This window comes from Lethenteron reissneri, chromosome 42 (assembly GCF_015708825.2).
Source record: "Lethenteron reissneri isolate LAM-NWPU_2019-01 chromosome 42, ASM1570882v1, whole genome shotgun sequence".
Lineage (NCBI taxonomy): Eukaryota > Metazoa > Chordata > Hyperoartia > Petromyzontiformes > Petromyzontidae > Lethenteron > Lethenteron reissneri.
The window spans coordinates 10,403,447-10,424,610 of NC_083820.1; the positions used below are offsets into that span (position 1 = coordinate 10,403,447).

Genomic DNA, 21,164 nt, shown 5'->3' on the forward strand with positions numbered 1-21,164 from the left:
AGGGTAGGGGCGGGGGGGGGAGTGGGCAGCGGAGGGGGAGAGGGGCAGGTGCGGACGGTCACACGCACGACGCGCATTGGAGGCGTCTCTCGGCCACGGCTAAACAAGTGGGGGGGGGGGGGGGGGGGAGTCCCTCCCTGTACCCACGGCGGCCGCGCCACTGAGGAGCTGCCGACAATCGTCTCGAGCTGACGGCCGCGCGGTGCGACGCGACGCGGCGGCCTCCTCCTCCTCACTTGTTCTTCTGCGCGAGGCGCCCGATGTCCTGGGTCTGCAGCAGCAGCTGCTTCTCCAGCTTGTGGGTGGACAGCGAGTTCTCCAGCAGCTGGATCTCCAGCCGCGACGTCTGGTTCAGCACCTGCCACGGCGCGACGCGCGGTCACCCTTAGTCACCCGTAGTCACCCTTAGTCACCCGCAGTTACTCCTGGTCACCCGTAGTCACCCACCTGTGTCTCCATGTGGGTGAGCCCCCCCCACCTGTGTCTCCATGTGGGTGACCCCCCCCCCCACCTGTGTCTCCACGTGGGTGAGCCCCCCCCCACCTGTGTCTCCACGTGGGTGAGCCCCCCCCCCACACCTGTGTCTCCATGCGGGTGAGCCCCCCCCACCTGTGTCTCCATGTGGGTGACCCCCCCCCCACCTGTGTCTCCACGTGGGTGAGCCCCCCCCCACCTGTGTCTCCACGTGGGTGACCCCCCCCCCACCTGTGTCTCCATGTGGGTGAGCCCCCCCCCACCTGTGTCTCCATGTGGGTGAGTTTGCGCGTCTGCTCGGCCGTCTGACTCAGCAGGCTGGTGCCCATCTCCAGCATGGCGGCGGCCGCGTGCTCCTGCTGCTGTTGCTGCTGCTGTTGCTGCTGCTGCTGCCGCTGCTGCTGTTGCTGCTGCTGTTGCTGCTGCTGCTCCTGCTGCCGCTGCTGCTGCTGCGATGGCGCCACCTCCACCCTCACCGAGTCCTCCAGCTGCATGCGGCACCAACCACGGCCGTGACGCGCTCTTCATCAATCGAGGTCGTGGCTACTACGACATTCACACCCCCCCCCCCCCGCTCATCACAATCGCAACTCTGCAGGGGGCGAAGGGATTTCTCTGCCATCGGAGGGTGAAGGAATCCGTCCCAAGGCGATGGAGGTGCAATTAAAGTCTCGCCCGAAGAACCCTCAGCCATCACCTGTTTAGAAAGCCTTCACTTGATCTCTTTCACTCGTTCTCGTCTCGTCACATCAGGCGTTCTCTCCCCCAGTTTCTTCTTACTTGCTTCCCTCGTTAAAATTCTTGACGCCCTCTGAGATGCATTAAGAGGCGCCTTATATATTAATTATTATTATCTACATCTGTGCAACATATTTTCCATTTGTCATATGACAGAGATGTTTGGGTTCTGGTTTCTATTTGCTTAAACGCTCTACTTTGCTTGTTTTGCTTTTGTACATTTTGCGACTCCGTCACTCGTGCGAACGAGACTCATCATGCTCTCGCCTGGTAAAACAAAATCAGCTTAAATTTCCCGCATTCACCATTTCCCTACCACGGCTTTGTGCCGAGATAGTCGTTTTGTGCCTTCATCCCATCCCTCAAAAGGCCTCCCCCACCCCCGAATCCCGCTTCTACAAACTCTCGATTAATCAAAACACCTCTGCCAGATTCCTCACCCGCACCATAAACATCACCACATCACCGCAATACTCCCTCCCGTCACGATACCTGTCAACCCCTTATCAGTGCCCTACCTTATTACAGACCAATTCAGACCTTATCGGTCAACCCGTGTCCCTTATAAATCACAACGTCCATCCTACAAAGTCCCATCACATAGGAGAAACACAAACAAATAGACAATTATTTTTGTGTGCCAGTATTGAAACGGCTTTACGCCGTATGGACCTGAAAACTCAATCTCCCTGCACAAGAATACGGGGTAAACCGTCTGGGTTGACGGCTATGCATCACTCCCAAGGTTCCTAATCCAATCGACCTCACCGTCTTCAAAAGCATCCGTGGACTTTCTCCTGCCTCCTCAAGTCTCACTCCCCTCCTCCTCACGCCTCCTTTCCACGCACTCTCCACTACAAAAAACTATAAAAGCTTCCTGTGAAAAAGTGTTCTGTTTGTCTCGGAGGAAACCGGAGCGCCGGGTGAAAACTCCACCACGTGTGCATATGAAAGGAATAGCGCTCCCTAAAGGTAAAAAAACTAAATCTGCCGGCCTAAATGAGAGAGCTGTTCCAATCAGCATCAGGAACAAGTGGCGAAACCGTCAGCAGCCAGCAATGCTGAACAGCTTATTGAGCTGATTCGAGTCAGTTCCTGAAGAAACTCCCAGCACGTGGAGCGCGAAACGTCGGACTACAGCACCTGACCATCGCACGCGGCGCACTCCGTGCGATGGTCGAGGGCCAATGCCCGCGTGGTCAGTGAGGCCCTTCGTGGTTTGTCCATGAATCGCCATCACCATCTCAGACTAGAATGGAGCAAGTGTGAGTGTTCTTGTTGTAACAGCTCTCTCGCTGGTTCAGCACTTCCACTGCCTGAGGACGACCGCTTGTGTCGTGATCGAAACGTCGTGGTATATTATTGTTTTATATTTTTATTATTTTATTATTTCCCTTCTACGTGACTTTACCGAAAGAACCAAGAATATGAATCCCTGCAGTCACGAAAACTTTAAATTAAAATATTATTCTTTTTTTTTCTTCTTGGTGTTTCGGTAAAGACACGTAGAAGGGAAGTAAATAAAATAATACAAATAAAACATAATAAAATAATTCTCAGCGACGTTTCGGCTACAACGCAAGCAGCCGTCTTCCCTTCTACGTGACTTTACCGAAAAAAACCAAGAATATGAATCCCTGCAGTCACGAAAGCTTTAAATCGAAAATATTATTAGTTGGTTTTATTTTATTTTTCTACCTACGTGACTTTACCGAAATCACCAAAGGGTAAGTGTGAGTGTGTCTGTCACTCTGTTTTCCCTGTTCATGGGAACAGGAACAGGGAACACACAGTCGGGTGGCAAAGCTGGGTGCATCTGCCGGTCATCTCAGTTCTCACCAACCCATGGCACCTGCTGGGTCTGTCCCGAGACCTCTTCCTGTCAGCGAGACGTCGACACTTCGCGTGGCCTCAAAGTGCACCTAGCCTGGCACAGGCGCCGTGAAGTCTCCGTCACTTCGTGGTTACATTGTCCGGATTTTATCTTTTTTTTAAAGCCTCTTTTTTAATGGCCACAATTTTCGAAACGTTAACAGTGCAACGAAGTATCGATTGTACGAATGTTTTAGATTTTTAAATGCCGCTAAAAAGTTTGGGGGCCGTCCATAAATGACGTCACGCGAATTTTGAACGATTTTTTACCCCCCCCCCCTCGTCACACGGCGTCACAAAAAGTCAGACCCCCCTCAAATATGACGTCACAAAGCTCTACCCCCCCCCAAAACCATATTTCCATTTTGAAAATAAAACATGCTTCAAATCGCTTTAAACTATTGTCATCGTAGTGCGTATTTAATGTGGCGCTGCACTCTGATGTTGTAGGAGTGTTGTTATAACAATTAAGTGTGTTATAACAATTCTACATTTATTTAAAGTTGCGCATTTTGATGTGACGTCACATTTCTCAACCCCCCCCCCCCTTCGTCAGCACATCGTCCACAAATGTCTGACCCCCCCCCCCCCTAGGTGCGTGACGTCATTTATGGACGGCCCCTTTGGGCTTAAAACTTTCTACGGTGACGCTCCGGTTTACGACAGTACAGATTCGCACGCGCGCGCGGTTTTACGACGTCCACATTCAAACCCGACGACCAATCTTCAATTTACGGCACCAAAATAATTACTTTACGACTCCCCCCGCCTGCCCCCACCCACAACCCCTCACGATCCTCCAACGCGATTCCTGAATCAGTTGGAGCGGCGACGATTCTCGTCGTGAAAACGTCCCGAGATGTTCAAAAGTCATCTTCTTGGTTCTTTCGGTAAAGTCATCACGTAGAATGGAAATAATAAAACATAATAAAATAATTCTCACGACGTTTCGGCCACAACGCAAGCAGCCGTCCTCAGGTGGAGAGCAGGTCTGTCGAGTAGACAGCGTCTGAATGACAAGTTATTTCGGCAAGGAAGAGGACGAGGAGGTAAGAAAACGTTACTTTGAATCGTTGGGAGAGAGAAAAAGTTGTTTTTATTTAATTTGTGTCAATTACGGTTGAAAAAAATCAATGTGGTGGACATTGGAAAGATGTGATTAACCATGCAAAAAAGATTTAACTACACTTATTTGCCAATCTTATTTGACAGACAACCATCACAGTTTAATCATGTTTAGTGGTGGTCTCCCTGTCACAGGTTTAGTCACAAACCGCACCTCTCCATAACAAAGGCTCAGCCTTTGCTACAACTCGGTGGGCTCAGCCTTTGTTATGCAGTCTATTCTTAGTCTCAAGCCTCACCTTACCATATTAATAAAAAGTATGCTGTACCTTGCCCTCCCCCCTCTCCAACCATTATATAAACGGAGTGGTAGCTTCTGCAATCTCTCATTTACTTGATACAGCTGTCGTGGCTGTGACGGTACCACCTGAAGACGGAAGCTTGTGTTGCCTCCGAAACGTCGTGATTTTTATTTTATTTTACTTTTTAATGTTTTTACCTACGTGACTTTACCGAAAAAAAACCTAAGAATATGAATCATAGCAGTCACGAAAGCTTCAAATCTAGAATTAATAATTTATTATTTAATTTTTATTAATTTTATTTATTAATTTTATTTTTATTAATTTTTATTTCATTCTTTACCTACGTGACTTTACCGAAAGAACTAAGAGTATAGTTCTTCGTGGTTTATCATTGAAGCCCGAAGGCTCCGAAGCCCTCTGCGGACCTCGGAAATGACGGTCTATAGGGCCTGGAATCTTCTCATCGTTACAAACTACACATCCACTTCTGTGCTTGCAGACGCTTCTGTCTGTTAAGTCTTGCAGTTTCCCACATGCGCAGACATTAACGTTAGGCCAACATGTCATATGCGTTCGTATATTAAACTTCACATGGTGATATGATCACAATTCGGTTAGTGGCTTGCAAGAACACTTAAACTTTATTTAGGTCGATAAGATTAAAGGCCTTATTTAGTCTGCCGGTCATTTTGTTGTAACAATTAATTTTGGGTTCTATCAAAGTATATGATTAATTCTAGTGTTATTTCATTGCTTCTAAATGTGATTTAAAACTGGATTTTAAGAGGCCACGCCATTATTTTTTGGTAATATTCTGTTTCAAGTACAATCTGTATATACAGTATTTAGACATAATTTTTCTTAGCAATAAAAGTGCAGGCAAAGGGGGTGAGGGTTGGGTTAGTTTGGAGGAAAATGTAGATTTATGTAACAGATTCATTCAGATTGCCTGCTGGAATGTTTGAGAGAGGGGGGCTTATCTGTCACGGGGTCAAGACACGTGTCTGGACAAGGGTTCGGTGAAGTGGTCTGGATGTGTGGAGCATCAATTGAAATCTCAACATTCACTTAAATAACACCACACGAGCTTGCACACGCTTTGTGGAGTCGGAAGGAAAAAAATTCCGCAAAAGTATGTTTCAACTCAACGTACTGTAACTGTCCTTTTTTTTGTTACTTCAAAACAGCATCTTATGACTCAACAAAAATGTAAAATAAACACTGGAGTTTTTTTCTCCCCCTTCGTAAAAAAAACCGGACATTGGCTGCTTAGAATTTAGTTTCGGAGGCCCCCACTCCAAGATAACGGGTCTCGTAAAACGGGCAGGAACAAAGTGGCACAGACACCTCGTGCAGATAGGCAGCGGCACAAACCTTATCGCTTCCCTTCCCCCTACCACCTCGGCCTCCCCGACTGAGTCTGTGTTTGCCCACATTTGGTTTTATGGTACCTCAAACATAACATTTTGACTGGGAACATCTTGTATGGATCGTTTCCAGAAGCCCCTATAATGCTACCGAGTTGGCATTTGGCACAGAGATTTTTCACTTGAATTCGGGCAGATTTATGGCTCTAACAGAGATCGGCCCTTTGGAGGTCAGCCAAGTAATGGACCCCTGTTTATATTGCGAGCGACGCCGCTCGCGAACTTTTTTCAGGTTACAGGTTTTCTCGCGGTCGATTTGGACGATCGCATGTTTGAGAAATTATGTATAACGTAAACATTAAATAATGGGCAACGTTGTTTCAATATTCACTCTCAGTTTTTGCAGTTTAACATCATTAATCGCGTGTGAAAATTTAGATTTGCACTTCACACGCAAGCACGGTCAGGCCCGGCATCTGGCCAGGTGGCTCAGCGGCAGGGCAAAACGGCTTGCGATCGGAAGGTTGAGAGTTCAATCTCTGGTTTCGGGATTGAATCGGCCCATCTTCCTGCCAGTGTCAATATAATTAGTACCACTTTCTGGGAAAGTCACCAGTGGTTGTCCTCTGGAGAGACCCGCCCGCCCCCCTCACCACCAAGGAATGTGGAATTTCCACCACTGGCTCAGGGCTGTAAACAGGAGGTGAGCACTACCCCAATGCTCATGTGAAAGGGAAATCCCTGACGCTGGACTTTGACGTTAAAATAAGTACCACGTCGTGTTGAAATCGCCAGTGATTGTCCTAGGTCTTGGCTCGCCCACGCGAAAGGAACGTGGAATTTCCACCACTGGCTAAGGGTTGAAAACAAGAGTTGTGCCTCGAGGCGGTGCTCTCATGGCTGCCTTAACGGATCTGCGTGCGCGATGTTTGCTGCTTCAGCAAAGGAGTGATAGAAACGCAAGTACACCATGTAACGTGTTCCAAGCCGGAGCCACGTGCCATTCACGGCTCCTGGAAAACAATCCACAACAGCTACAACTGGCCCACAGCCGGTGGCACTTGGCCGGATGTGCTGTACCCTTTGGGGGCTGGGGGGAGTCTATTGGGCGATTTGGCCTTTTCACACTAATCCCCGTGACCTACCACATTGCCTCCCTTCTCCCCGCTCCCCCCACATCGCGTAACATAAACTCCCCGCGCCAATTGAAGGGAATGGGAGACGAGGGTGCGATACAGTATGGGCTGATCCATTCATAGATACCTCGCTAAAATAATAGGGAGAAGCTACACTACAATATACTGTATAGAGAAAATAGTTTATTTAAAAGCTTAAACATAACGTTTATTTGTAGGGCGCATTTCCTACATAGATCCCATTGCGCCACCATGTATGGAATGCAGGAAATGAACAAAACCTACAGGGTAAACATCCAGATCTAGGGGGTAGAAGCCAGTTTAAAGAGTTCAGCTTTCAAGACGGACTTAAGCATATCTAACGACTGTCTTATTAGCAAAGGCAAAGTGTCATTTCATAGCATGTGGGAGCTGCACTGGCAATAGCCCGATCACCCCAGGAAATGAGCCCTTGACCTCGGAGGACTTAGAAGAAGGCAATCCGAAGAGGTCAATGAAAGGTAAAGGTTAATTACTTGCTCAGTCCACTGCTACCAGAAGGGAGAGCTCCTCTAGAGCGTATTTTGACCAGCTCCTCCACACTGGAGAACCTACACTCTGCCCCACCACGCTCAAGTTGCCAATAGAACGACTGTGGTGTACGGCTGAGTGAACAGAGGCAGGGGGGGGGGGGGTTAAATACGTACCCACGCTTTACTCCACCACACATGACATGGCCGTTTATTTGGCGTACCCGCATTTACGTGTAGTTTTCTTCTTCCGATGATGTGTCTTGGTGTTTTGCACGTTTAGTGGATTGGCAACCCTTGTGTGATATCTATAGACATAACCGCGCATAATGAGCACTTCATGGGGCTCTCATGAAATGCATTTTTGTCCTTCCCCCGCATCTCCAATTAGCATGGTTGGCTACGTACAGTGTGAAAGAAGTTCAACATACACACATACATATCCAGACGGGCCAGTGTTTTAATGTGCTGCCTTGAATGCCTAGCCTGGGCAGCGCAGTCTAATGAATGGGCTTACAAGACAAATATGCAAAGACTTAAAAACTCTGACCCCAGCTTTCGTCTGGACTGTGTACAATTCCGGATCTGATTTAGTGCAGGCAGACACAACAATGTTCCTCCAAAGTGGGGTTCATGAATGCGCGTGCGCGCGCGTGTGTTTCTTTATGTGTGTGGTGATGCATGCTGGACTACATGGTGATGGAACAGAGAATGCGGGCCTGTGTCCTTGGCACCAGAGCCTATCATTGGGTTGTGCCCGCTGACCATCGGCTTGCCATCTCTTAAGTTACACCTGCCATATTCCAACTGCACAGACATACATCTATCCAATCACTCTATTCAAATCCACAATAGCCTGGTCTCGTCTAGCTGATTAAAGTTGCAAGCAAGAATTTCATCATCACTTGCAGCTGGGGTTGCCATCACCCCCCCCCCTCCTCCTCGTGATGCCGAGGGGAAATGCGTGAGGTCCAGGACTGTGACTCGCGCAGCTGCAATGGCTGCGTTGGGTATGCGGTCATGACCTCCCCAGAGACTCCAGCAAGCTGACAGAAAGCTCCAGGCCCACTCCCAATGTCTAAAACAAGAGATGTGCTACTTCCCCTTGTATGGTAGTTGAGTTCGTAGTACAGTATTGTAGTTGAGTTCGTAGCATATATGCGTTTGACAGTATTTATTATTACGCTGATTTACCCAGGAAAGCATCGCTGAGTCTCAGTACTCTATTTCTATGCCTTTTGCAATAAGGGGCGACAATCGCTGTGCGTTTCCCAGTAAATTTTCGCAATATTAAAACATTTGGCCCGGCACACAATAGCGTATAATTCTTTAAAATCTTTACCCCGCCCCGCATAATTAACCGTGGTGGACCGCGGGATTCGAACCGCCCAGCTCTGCCACAAGCAACAGACGTGCTACCACTGGACCACGTCACCACCGCGGCCACCGTATGTGTGTGTGCTTAAGGAGTGGGAGGTGAAGAAGGGAAGGGCGGGATGTGTTTGTCTTTCGCTTGGGCTTTTCCTTCGGGGACACCCGGCTCCGTTTCTCGTCTCCACGAGAACTCCCGGCGTTATCATTACAACGCAAATAGCCCGGAGGCTTCGCTGATTATCACCATTAGACATGGCCATGAGGGTCCACTTAGATGAAAAGGTGCTGCGTGAAAGCTCCTGCCAATAATTACAACTCTTGAAAATGTTAAAGTAATAGTTTGGGTGGCTGTGACCCAGTTCACCCTTTAACGAGGACCTTGGTTTCCATTTATTTGCCACTCGATCGGTGTTTAGACTGCATTTGAAAGCAAACCTCTTGGGAAACTAATTTTTTAAAGTGCTTTAGCGCCCTATTACATCATGGCCATGCCAGCACAGGGCCGTAAATACTCTCTGCAGGGCCTCTCTTGAGCTCCCTCTCGTTGTGGCACCTTCCCCTAGCAGTGGCGTGAGCGGGCACCCTTCTGCTTACAACCGTGAGACCCCGGTGGATTTTTCCTCATCCTCGTGGCGCGAGGAAGAGTCTTTCCATAGGACAACCACTGTTTATGGAGGGATGATGGCCTAAGCCAGCCCCCAACTGGGTTTTTGAAATTTTGAAACCTTCCATTTGCAAGCCACGCACTTACTGGCACAAATCTGCCACTCAAAGCGTCATCACATATTTTTTGAAGTTTCAGTTCGCATAAAAAAAGTTGCTGTAAATGGATTTAATTGGGCTTGGAGAGGGTACATTTCCAGAAGGGATGATGGCCGATGGTCAAGAATAATGAAGGGGTGGCAGCCAAGGAATGGAACACATCCAAGAGGTAGCCTGCCAGGGAGATGGAGCGATGCAATTAGCTCACGTGCAGATGCTAGCCAGATTAATACATCGCAGGAGCGTGACATGTGGTGACTGCTTGGGGAGGCCTTCATCCAGCAGTGGATTGACCATGGCTGGTGATGATGATGATGATGGAATGTGACTGCATCTCAATACAAATTTGAAGGGGTTTAAAAAAAAAAATTCTTCCAAAAACGAACTTCCCAGTAACTGCAGTCAGGAATGACGAAGCCTGCCTTGTGCCTTACTAAGCACACAAACACAACACAGAATTAAATGTCAATAAATGCTAAATAGATTCTCCCACATACAGAACTGGGCAACGCGTGAGCAGGTGGTAAATTACACATCCAGCCTCCGCGGCAGAGTTAAGATAAACTTGTCAAAATTATATTTTCCCACTAATCACCAGTATACGCGAATAAATGTACGCATGAGCCAAGATGGCATCCCGTAATGAAGCATTAACACCACAACGCTAATTTAACGAGCTGTGTAAAGCTCTGGTTGCAATGGTTAGCACACTGGACTCCCAGAGGTGGCCGGTATGGTTCGATCTCCGCGTGTGACAGTTTTTAAATGTTAATTCATTGGCTGAAAACTTCTTTAAAGTAAAAACTGAAAGCAGGACCCTCTTGAAAAAAAGACACCAATGATTCAGTGCAAAAGTTTATCCAATCAACTTTCTTCTCTTCTCATTTTTTTATTCGAATTCGATAACTAAAACTATTTCAAGAGCCGCAATGCACGTGAATACGAAGACGATGGCCCTCAATAGATCACGTCACGAAGCAGTCAATTAATGGGTCCACCAAAGTTAGTCGGTGGGCGCGTCGCGTATGGTGGGGGTAAAGTGTCGGTACTGTCACCTCTTCTCAAGACGTCTGGCTGGCGTGCAAGACTCGGCCCAACGCATTGTGTTGTGGAGAGGCTCATAGTGGAAGCCGTTCTGCCGGCATTGGTGCCACTGGGCAATTGCAGGGCTGCGCATTTAAGCTTTTTAAGCAGGGCCAATAAAACTTTCTTCGTGGTTTTGACCCTAAATAAACCAGAATGCATTTTAATATAATTGCCGCTCCTTGTCATGCCAGGGGATTTACGAGTGAGCGGCGGTTAAGAGCGCTTAGCACAAAAAGCCTCTGTCCCCAGGTCTTCCGAGGAGCTACCGTGTGCGTCAGCCAATTTCCTGCCAAGTTTACGGCCAACGGGGGGGGGGGGGGGGGGCACACAGTGTGACGACGAGAAGAAAGAGAAAAATGTAAGAAGTGTCATTTCTTCTTAGCGTGAAATACAGAGCTCGTCGGGTGACCCTGGTCTGACCCTACCGTCGTAAACCCACGGCAATTTAACCAGAAACGTTCAAGCAACCGGATTCCACACGAAGCTACATCCTTTTATCGTTACATGTACACTGTCCAGAAAACATGTTTAAAAACATAAATAAATGTTGTGAGTGGGCGGCGGCGAGCTGGGCAGGGAGGGGGGGGGGACATGAGCTTTGTTGTTATGCGATGAGGATGTAGGATTTTGTTTAGCTTCATCTTCAGTCAAAAATGGCGAAGGAGCAGTAAACTATTTAATCAACTATTGCTTCCGGAGTTTATTTTTGCAGTTAGATAGTTTGCCAGTGGCTATGTCTTTCTCTCTCGCTCTCTGCGGAAGGTTGGCTGATATCAGCACTTTGTCAGGAAAGACTGCTGACTCACAGCTCCATTCACCCCCTGATACTTAACCCCCCTCTCTCCATCCCCTCCTCCTCTTCCCCCCCCCCTTGGCCTCGGCCATTTGTTTTGCATCAAAATATCGTGCTGCCTATGTGTGGGCGGTTTTATACGCAGCTATGTTTACGCAGCCCAGAACAAAGTTCAAGTTTAATTCTCTGATACGGCGAAAAGAAACGGTTCCACGATTCTCTAAACGGGCTTCACGTGGTGCAAAAAGAAATGCGTAAGCAATGTGTAAACACTTTTGATGGAAAATCATTGTAAATAAATGACCGTGAACATACGAAGCAACTTCACATTAAGTTGGTAGTGACATACGACGACGACGATGATGATAATGATGATGTTATATGTGCAAATGAATGTTATCCGCAGCAAAGCAGTGGTCAAATGTGTCCTTGGTTGTTACTGCAGCACTGCAGGACAACGCGAAAAACACTTTGGAGACCTTTTGAGCAAAACTGCTAAAACTTTCGAAGCATTTAACAGCAAATCATAACAGGACACCCCCAAGGAGATATGGCGTGTCATCTTGACATGTCATCTTGACATGCAAAGCATTCTGGGGGGTGGATCATGTGTTACTGTTGAACGTATCCGTTTGCGTACACAATGTTATTTGTTTCCGGTCTGCACACGTATACTTTTTTTTATCTCTGTCGAATTACCGCCGCTGCTAAAGGCAGTGCTTGAATTATGTCAAGAACATAACTTCCCAAACCGTGAAGAACACGTTATGTGCAGCCATGAAGCCTGTTCCCTAACCCCCAATATAAGGAATAGGCCTCAGCAGAATGTACAAAAATGAATTTAGCCACAAAGCAGGGTGGTGGTGGCGATGGTCGTCATGGTGAGGATTTGTTAGGGTGTTTGTGTTATTGCTGCGGCTGCTGGTGGTGGTAGTGGGGGTAGTACTGGTGGTTGTAATGTTGGTGGTAGTGTTAGTAGTGGCAGTGTTGAGAGGAGTGGTTGATATTGCTGTGAGAGTGGTGATGTTGGCAGTGGTGGCGCTGCTAGTGGTAGCTTTGCTTGTAGTGGTGTTGATGGGGGTATTGGTAGTAATGGTGGTGGTGCTGGTTATAGTAACTTTGTTGGTAGTAGTAGCAGTGGTCTTGATCGTGGTTATGTTGGTAGCGATGGCAGGAGCGGTTGCCAGAATGTTGTACAGTAGCCGTGTTGGTATCGTGGTGGTAGTCGGTGGTGGTATTGGGTAATGTCGTTGGTGGCATTGACACACTGCGCAATGTCCCAGGCTATCAAGAACTCTTTAATAACGCACCATGTCTGGCTATGCGACCCCAACATGCAGCAGAACTTTGGTATGTGGTTGTTATTGGGGCACTGAAAAAAGTGGCGAACATTACACGACACCAGCCACAGAATGCGCAGCGACAGCGCATGCGTTACGATTTTCTGTTGCGGCGGTCGGCCAAAAACACGTTGCGTATTGCAGGTTTTTTTTTTTCATTGTGCTTCAGGGGCAGGAGGAGGTGTGTGTTGTGTGAATGGAGGATTCATTTCTTATTTCATTCACGGATTTTTTTTTTTAGGCCAGCAAAGCGTTAACTCGTAGCAACATTTCCCAAGCACAGCTTAAGGAACCGCATCATCCCCTGCCAAGCACCCTAATTGTTTTTTTTGATGCAGTGCCGGGAATATTTGTCCGTGCGAACGGGAGCAGTGATGGCCAGTTCCGCAGGACCAACGCACGCCAATCCGTAAGGCATGCCAGGTAAGGCTCCCTGAGGTATACAGCTCTTTTTCAGAAGCAACTTGGCCACAAATGATAGATCAACGAAGTTGCTTATCGTGTGGAAATGTATAGCAGGCAGATGCTATAAACGCATGTTGATTCTAAATGTGGAGGGAAAAACCAGAGGAGCCGGAGAAAAACCCATGCGACCATGGAGAGAGAGACACGCAAAGTCCATATAAGCAGGCATTAGGATCAGGATCGAAGCCCACGACCTCATGCATACCAGGCGAGGTAGTTAACATCTCGCCACCGTGGCACCCATCAATGGGGAGCCAACGGAAGAAATGGAAGTGTAGGAGCCCCAGAGTGAAAGCTATTCGTCCTACATTCCGTGGTAACTGCCGCTTCCCCTTCCGTGGAAATGTCGCGTTTTAAAGAACCATGCTGTGAAAAGTGCAAGTACGCATTCTTGGTGTGGTGAGAAGCACCGTCTTATACAGGGACAGTTCGACCACTTGGGAGAGGGCAGGGGGAGTTGGGGCACAACTTCGCCAGTGTCAAATGATCGCAAAACAAATGTTGAACGCTAAGCAGAATGAGTAACGTTGCAATCCGCTTGCGGCTGTCGTGCGTTCTGCTCTGGCTCTCACTGCCGTGTTTGTGAAGAAAGGCTGCGATGCCCATCGCTTAATTGTCCTCTATTTCTGTACTAAATTTGTAGAACTGAATGTAACAATTAGAGGAGAGGGTGGAGGGGAGATGGCCTGAACTTTCAGCAGGGTAGTGGAAGAAGGTGACTGTTCTCCCTCTAGCGCTCGTGCCCCCTACGCTCCGAGGCAGCACAGATGATACCGTGCATGAGCAGTGGGTCAGACTATTTTTAGCCACAACGCACTGTACGTCTGTGGCTAATCGACAGACGCCGGCCAACTCTGACCACACCACCGCCACCACTACCACCGCCACGTTCTCTCGCCACGGTGTGCCCCTGTCGCCGGCGCTGCTGCTACGGCTGCTACTGTTGCAACGAACGCTCGTCTTGCAAGCAGTGAGAAACCGGGGCAAACGTAAAACACCAGCAGGCTTCAATCCCGTGGGCGCGAGAGAAACAGAAAAGTATAGACTCGATCTCCAGGGGTCGAAGGATCATTCATCACCAAAGGTGACGTGTCCAGTTGAGGTCTACCTCTTGCAAGTCAGCTGCCTTTTCTCAAGCACTAATTGACCCCCAATTGGGTCATTAAAACCAGTGACCAGTGGAGGCCTTTCGCCAGCTCCATTTTAGACCCCTCTTCTTGGTAGAACTTTTTTATTTTATCCCTGACGAAGATTAATTTGCACAATTTCTACGTTTGTGCAGAATACATAAGCTGCTGCTGCTGCTGTTGCACCAGCGGAGAGAAAAATATTTGAGGGCTGCAATGTCACTGAAAAGGGAGGGAGCATGGGGTGGGGGGGGGCAAGGTCAAGGTGCAGCCCTGCAATTGCCGGCTCACGCCACTGCTGTCGGAAGGGCCTTCGCTAGCGGGAGCTCAAAGGTGCCCCCCCTCTAGATAGTATTTGGCCTACTCTTCCACACTGGACAGACGTCTTGACCCCTTTTTATACTGCTCGGTGGACAGAGATGGAGTGGGGGAGGTGGTGGATTTCAAGTAGAAAAAACTTTCCCCCATTTCTTCAACTGCCCCACCGGGAGATTGAATATGAGCGAGCGATCGCCAGGTCCGGCGTGCTGACCGTTGCTTCCACGGTGGCGATTTTCGACTTGTTAGCAGCAGCAGCATTATCCGCAGCAGCGTAACGGCTGCGTGCTCCAGCAGCTTTCGGCATCGTTGCGAATTGAGTCAGCGCCGCCTGAGCGACGAAGACCGCTTCCTTCCCAGCGCTGCGGCAGCATTTTTTTCCGTCCGCACGCGCGGCATCGCGCGTTGGGAAACGCACGATGCCGCGTGGCGTTTAAAAACCCTTGGGCCCCAGACGGAGCTGAGCTCAGCCACGGCGTGTGAACACGAAGGAGTCGGCGGTCCCCACGCCGCGTCTGTAAACACTCGGGCGCTCTACCCCCCTCCACCCCCCCGCGCTTGACCCCGCGTCTTGCACAGCGCCACGAGCGAAGGAATCGCTCGCTCACTCACGCACCGCGCACGCACGCACGCACGGACTCACGCACGCACTCGCACACGGATGCACTCGCTCGCACACACGCACACTCGCACACGCGCTCACGCATGCACTCACCCACGCTCGCACACGCACGCAGGCAGGCAAGGCAGGCAGGCGCGCCAACTCACAATTTCAAAATATTTCTTGCAAACAATTGCATAATATATTTTGTCTACCCCGCCCCCTGCCAGCCCTCCCACCTTGCTCAACACGGCATATGTGGCTGCTTATTGCTAAATTATCCACAGCCCATGAGTAAATAAATAAATTCTTCAACGATTGCACTAAAAAGCAAAGTTATTCCGGTGAAACGAAGCTTTTATTAGAGTGATGAGGTGCAGGCTATGTATGCTTAGTGCATGCAGTTTCATTTAAAAAAAAGGTAAAGCTACCCACACCACTGCTACCAGAAGAACCTCTACTCGAGGGCAGCTTGGAGACAGCCCCTCCAAGAGATTATTTTAAGCCAGACGTCTTGGAAGGTGTTGGAGCACCCCACTCTTTCCCCACACGACACACGACCCCGCCTGTCAACTTTCACTGGGCTTGTACCCAGCGATGGGCAAGATTTGTTTACGATTTAAAGCAACCGTTGTTTAACCACTGCAGCGCCGGGAGATCGAATTCGAACCGGTGACCTCTGAGTTGCCAAGTCCAACGCGCTGATGACCGTTACACCGCGGACGGCAATGCCTGTGCGCTAGTTTAATGTTACGCCCTATTAATTGGACAAACGCTGTCTGTCTCTTTTTTTTCCCTGGTGGCGTATGTGCTGTTTTAGATTAGAGCAATAGAGTGTGTGGTAGTGCTACTCCTCCCGCTTACATGCATGCCACTTTTGAAAGGTCGGCGCAGAAACAGCACAGTTTATATAGACCCCCTCCCCGTCATAAGTGCTAATCAGCTGCTCTTCAACCCGAGCCTTAGTGGACACGACTGCTCAGCAAAATACAAATTGGTAACGCGGAGGGGGTCAGTGCCTGGTTTCCTGAGCAAGGTGCCGCATTCAAGGATGTTCTACATTTTTGCGGAGGTGGGACGCGCGCACGCCAATGCGTCTGGTCCCGAACGCAAGTCTAAGGTTGCGAGTCTGGCTCACGCCGCGAGACGGGAGATCACGGAGTAGAGGACGCAGCAGGAACGTGGCTTACCCCAGAGTTTACGGGAGGTTAACCGAGAGGTTTACCGCACCCCTAGCCACCGCGTGCAGCGCCTGAACACGGCTCGTGAGAGACACGCGGCTGTCGGCCCAGCACTAAGTAAGCCGTCAATCCACCGCGTAATTTAATCGTTAAAGTCCAATTTCGCCGCAGTTTCATTTCCCCTCAAATCTACAAGTGCAGGCCACTGGAGTTGGCAGAAATATATGAAGTACAGCATGAAGTAAAAATTCATTCCTGTATAATTGGGCCAAGCAGAAGCTTAATTTTGATTTCATTATGAAAAATCGCACGGGATGGATAAGGGGGCATAGCCAGGAAATGTGTAACAGGGTTTGACTTTCCAAGATGTAGGAGCTCGGATGCGTTCTGACGCATCCTGGGCAGCACAAGGCCACATTGCCACTCGATGAAATACAAAAATTACACACTTGCAAAAAATCTTAATTACTTTCCGACAGCATTCAATGACAGGCCCTGCAAGAAAACCCCCAATATATTTTAAATATCCCCAACGGTCACTTGGTCATTTATTATGTCAAAGAAAACAAACAAAAATGCAGTTGAAAAAATAAATAATTTTTCGAAGGAAATTGATTTGTGAATAATGCCATTCAGCTAACTCGGGGGCAGGGGGGGGCACCTACAACAGATGGTAGGCTGGCGGTGGCCGTGCCAATCTCTAGTTCAGCCGCAGGTCGAGCGCGCGCGCGCCAGCAGTGGGACACGCGCGAGCCCCGGAGGAGCCGCCTACCTTGCGCAGCCAGTGCGTGTTGTTCTCCATCGCCACCTCCAGCTGCTGCAGGCGCTGCAGCGCCCAGTCGGGCTCGGCGGCGGCGGGGGGCGGGGGCGCGTCGCGCTGCAGGGCGTTGCCGCTGAGCGACGGCGACGGGAAGGGGGGGCCGCCCCCCGCCGCCGGGGCCGCCCTGCAGCCGGAGCCGTCCGCCGCCGCCGCCCCCACGAGCTCGGGCAGCAGGAAGGTGTAGGTGCAGGCGCCGTGCTGCAGCCGGTGGTAGCGCCGGCCCGAGGCGTCCACGCCTCCCGACGGGGAGGAGGCCGAGCCGACGGAGCGGCCGCCGCCGGCGCCGGCACCGCCGCGTGCCGAGGAGGCCCCCGCGCCACCCTGGGCCCGCGCTCGGCACGCGCTCATCCCCAACAGCAGCAGCAGGCAGCAGCTGGACAGCCGCCACCCATCCGGCACGGCCATGTGTCCTCGTTGTGCCCTCCCGGCGGAGGAGGCCGTCCGGACGCCCGGCGTCGGGGCAGCGAACGCTCGGCGGAGAATCCAAAAATAACGAGAGCTCGCGGAGCGACGCGGAGAACTGCTGCTGCTGCCCAAAGCCCTGGGTCTTTGATACGAGAGAGCTGGCAGATCCAAGATTGTGATATTGCTCTGGTTAATTTACTGCAGTTTGTGATAGCCTCAACTCGGTGGGTTTTCTGTAAAAATTCCCATTAACTCTAAAAAGCACTTTTTTATTATCTTACAAACAGAGATTTATAGGAACTGATTTATAGTTACATGTTTTTAATGTTTGTAAATTGCTAAATGAGTAACATTTATATCTTCAAACGTCACCGCAGGAGTTTATTTTCTAGCGGTCCTCAATATTTATTTACAGTGCGCAAACTCCGCAAAACAGTTTTAAATCAAAACCAAAAATTTCAAACATTTTGCAGATCCTCCCAACAAAAAGGGTTTTTTTTTTGGTCGCAAAACAGACACCTGCAATTCAGAGGTCGTTTACAACAGCAGACTCTACCTTCTCTGCAAAAAACGCCCTCAGCCCGATCCCCGTGTTGCGCACTGCAGCTCGCAAGCCCTGCATCTGGAAAGCGACTCCCAACCCGGCCACTCTCTCTCGCTCCCTCTCGCTCCCTCTCTCTCTTTCACTTGTTACTCAGCCCTCGCTGCCAGAATTAAATACCGGTCCCCCAGCCCAGTTTTGGTTGAATGAGATCCAAGACATGCGGCCTGGAGCTCTGAAAGGCACAGATCGCACTGATTTCCAAATTGGCCCGCCTTGCACTTCAAACTCTGTCAATCCGCCGCGTCGGGCAGCCCAATCGAGGGCCACGCTCAGGAAGGTGGGAGGAGGAGGAGGAGTTGGGTGGGGGGGGGCCCTATGGCCGTGCCCGTCTAATCGGCAGTTGGAACTATGCGGAGGGAGTTGTTACGACACAGGGGTATGAACTCTAGATTTTACTTGGCTTCCTCTTAACACAGCTCCCCTAAAGACACGTGCAGTCTGGTGGATGACTTCAGCTAGGTATGGTAAGGCAGCTCAGTTATACGTGTGTGTGTGTGCGTATATATAAAAATATCTCTCTGCAGTTAGACGACCGGTTATAAAATCCATAGCTGTGCCAGGTGGCCAGAATATTTTAAAAGCACCACCACAAGCTCTCAGGGGCGCCTGATGCCAAACAGGGCTTTTAAACAACTTTGCTTTTTTTCGGTTACAAATTCTCACTGAGGCCGTGTCAAGACCTCAAAGCCAAGATTGTTCTACTTATTATTTTTGTCCAAATGTACGAATAAGCAGGCGGGGGCGGGGATCACTTCTGTAGAGGACCAAAAATGTAACGAGCAAGAGTCAATATATTATCAGGTTACTTAGCTGCATAGCCCTGGACCCCTCTGGACTGTTTGCAAAGCAAGTCGAATGTTGTTTGAAGGGAAGGTGGGTGAGAGGAAGGGGAAAAAATGAATCGGCTAGAAGAGCCCGTAACTTTGTTCTGCGGAAAACAAGTTTTAAAAATGTGTTTGCACATCTGACCACAACTCTTTACAATGTACATCACGGAACTGACGTGACAACACCGTGTTATTAGTTTATTTCAGCATCCCTTCGAATAAGGTACTCGCAAATACTGTCGTGAATGTTTACAAAAATGGCATATTTACCAAACAGACAAGCAAGTATATCTACAACCCTTTGTCAATCCACTGCTGGATGAAGGCCTCCCCACGCGTTTCGTTCACGGGGGTCATTTCACCATATTTCACCACAATGAGCGGGAGTTTTCGCAATGCGTTGAGTTTGATTCCTGGCCACTGCTAAACGTCGGTGGCTAACATCGGTGGCGAGTCACTTCTATTAGCCGTGGAAGGGAATCAAACTTGCGTTGCCAGGTCCATAGCTCGGTGCATTCACCACTAAGCATGTAAACGGAAAAACAAGTGCTTTAAAACAGCCAAAGTTATTGTTATGGCAGATATATTTTTCTGATATCTCTGTTACCAGGATGTAACTTTTATAGTCGTGTCAGCTCTGTACATCGCATCCTGGATCGGTCACAATATAATTTGATTTGCAAGTGCAAAGTGAGCCAGTTAAACGGGAGTCAGTATTTATGAGCGAGATGTCTGGGCCTGCGGACACGCACCAAAAAAACACCAACACAGCACCACCTGGTGGAAACTCCGCCGTGGTTCACTCAAGTTTCAAGTTTCATTTATTAGGTTTTGCCCTGTAAGCCATTCGGCTCTTGAATCGGGTGCAACCGCAACAAACAAACAAAACATGAACAAGAAAACATCTTAAAGTGACTATGTGCAAACAGAAAATCCTCACTCTCTTGTCTTGCATTTGAAAAGCGAATGGCACCACAACAACTGTGCGTTGAGTCGGGTCTTCCTTTAGATGCAATTGGGAGCTTGTACCTACTCCATGTAAGCGAGTGCATTCGTGTATTTGTTAACGGGCAGTGCTTCGATTGGCACGGTTGGCTACGTACGGTGCGAAAGAAGTTCAACATACGGTCCATGCGTATCAACGGATTGCACTTCACCGCGTTCGCAGAAGGCAAAGAAACTCAACACATTTGTGAATAACACCGTGTGTGTGGTAGAGGTCGCAAACGGGGTTTGATTCCTTACCCGTACCCGGCCGCACCAGGGTCGCAAATGGGTACCCCGTACCCTACCCGAAATGAGTGACAAACGGTTACTCACCAGTGACTCACGGCCTACCCGTACCCGTACCCGGCCGCACCAGGGCCGCAAACGGCTACCCGTACCCGTACCCGGCCGGGAACGGGTAGCCGGGTATCGGGTAGGGTACGGGTATCGGGTACCCGGTTGCGACCTCTGGTGTGTGGCATTCAAAGGAAAAGTATGTAGCAGGCGACGTTTAGAGCAACGGCCGCTCCCTCGCAGCACGTCCACAACAGGACGACTGTCAACGTTCATTTGTGAGGGAAATGGCCGAGGCTGTTGTGCGTTGCTCGAACTTGATTGGACGCAGCTCCATTGTCTTCTACGAAGGCTGAAGCCAAGCTCATCCCTGCGGCGGATCTTCCATCAGTTCCTTGTGCTGGTGATTGACTTGGTAGAATCATTAGGGGAGGAGTGATACAATACACTTGCGCGTCCCCAGAATTAATTCAAACCGTTGCGCCCCCATTGAACCGTCGTGAACGTTACTTAAAGGATAGTACATCAACTTTATTTTTTTAAAGACGTGTATCGAAATAAATTTATCTGGGCTTTGCTACAAACGCCACTGAAAACAGCTTGATATTTTCATTAGAATGAAAATGACAAAATTATACGCACATACTACGCAAGGAGGCAACATTCTCCCAGATGTAATACATTATTTATTGAGCTTTTTTTTACAGTATTGCG

At 49.3% G+C, this 21,164-nt stretch overlaps 1 protein-coding gene and 1 long non-coding RNA gene across 2 annotated transcripts in view; one reads left to right on the forward strand and one right to left on the reverse strand.

Moving 5' to 3' along the window:
- Window positions 1-18,962, reverse strand: part of LOC133353097 (angiopoietin-2-like) — a 33,418-nt gene extending 14,456 nt beyond the window's left edge. The window contains exons 1-3 of the mRNA XM_061569222.1: window positions 17,286-18,962; window positions 738-962; window positions 237-358 (exon numbers count right to left, since the gene is read on the reverse strand). Of these exons, the coding sequence (XP_061425206.1) occupies window positions 237-358; window positions 738-962; window positions 17,286-17,738 (800 nt within the window). The 5' untranslated portion in view covers window positions 17,739-18,962. The remainder of the gene's footprint in view (window positions 1-236; window positions 359-737; window positions 963-17,285) is intronic.
- LOC133353099 (uncharacterized) lies at window positions 3,934-16,232 on the forward strand. Its single transcript, XR_009756334.1, has 3 exons — window positions 3,934-4,133; window positions 13,160-13,244; window positions 16,153-16,232. It is a non-coding gene; the product is annotated as an uncharacterized LOC133353099 (long non-coding RNA).
- Window positions 18,963-21,164: the final 2,202 nt, after the last annotated feature.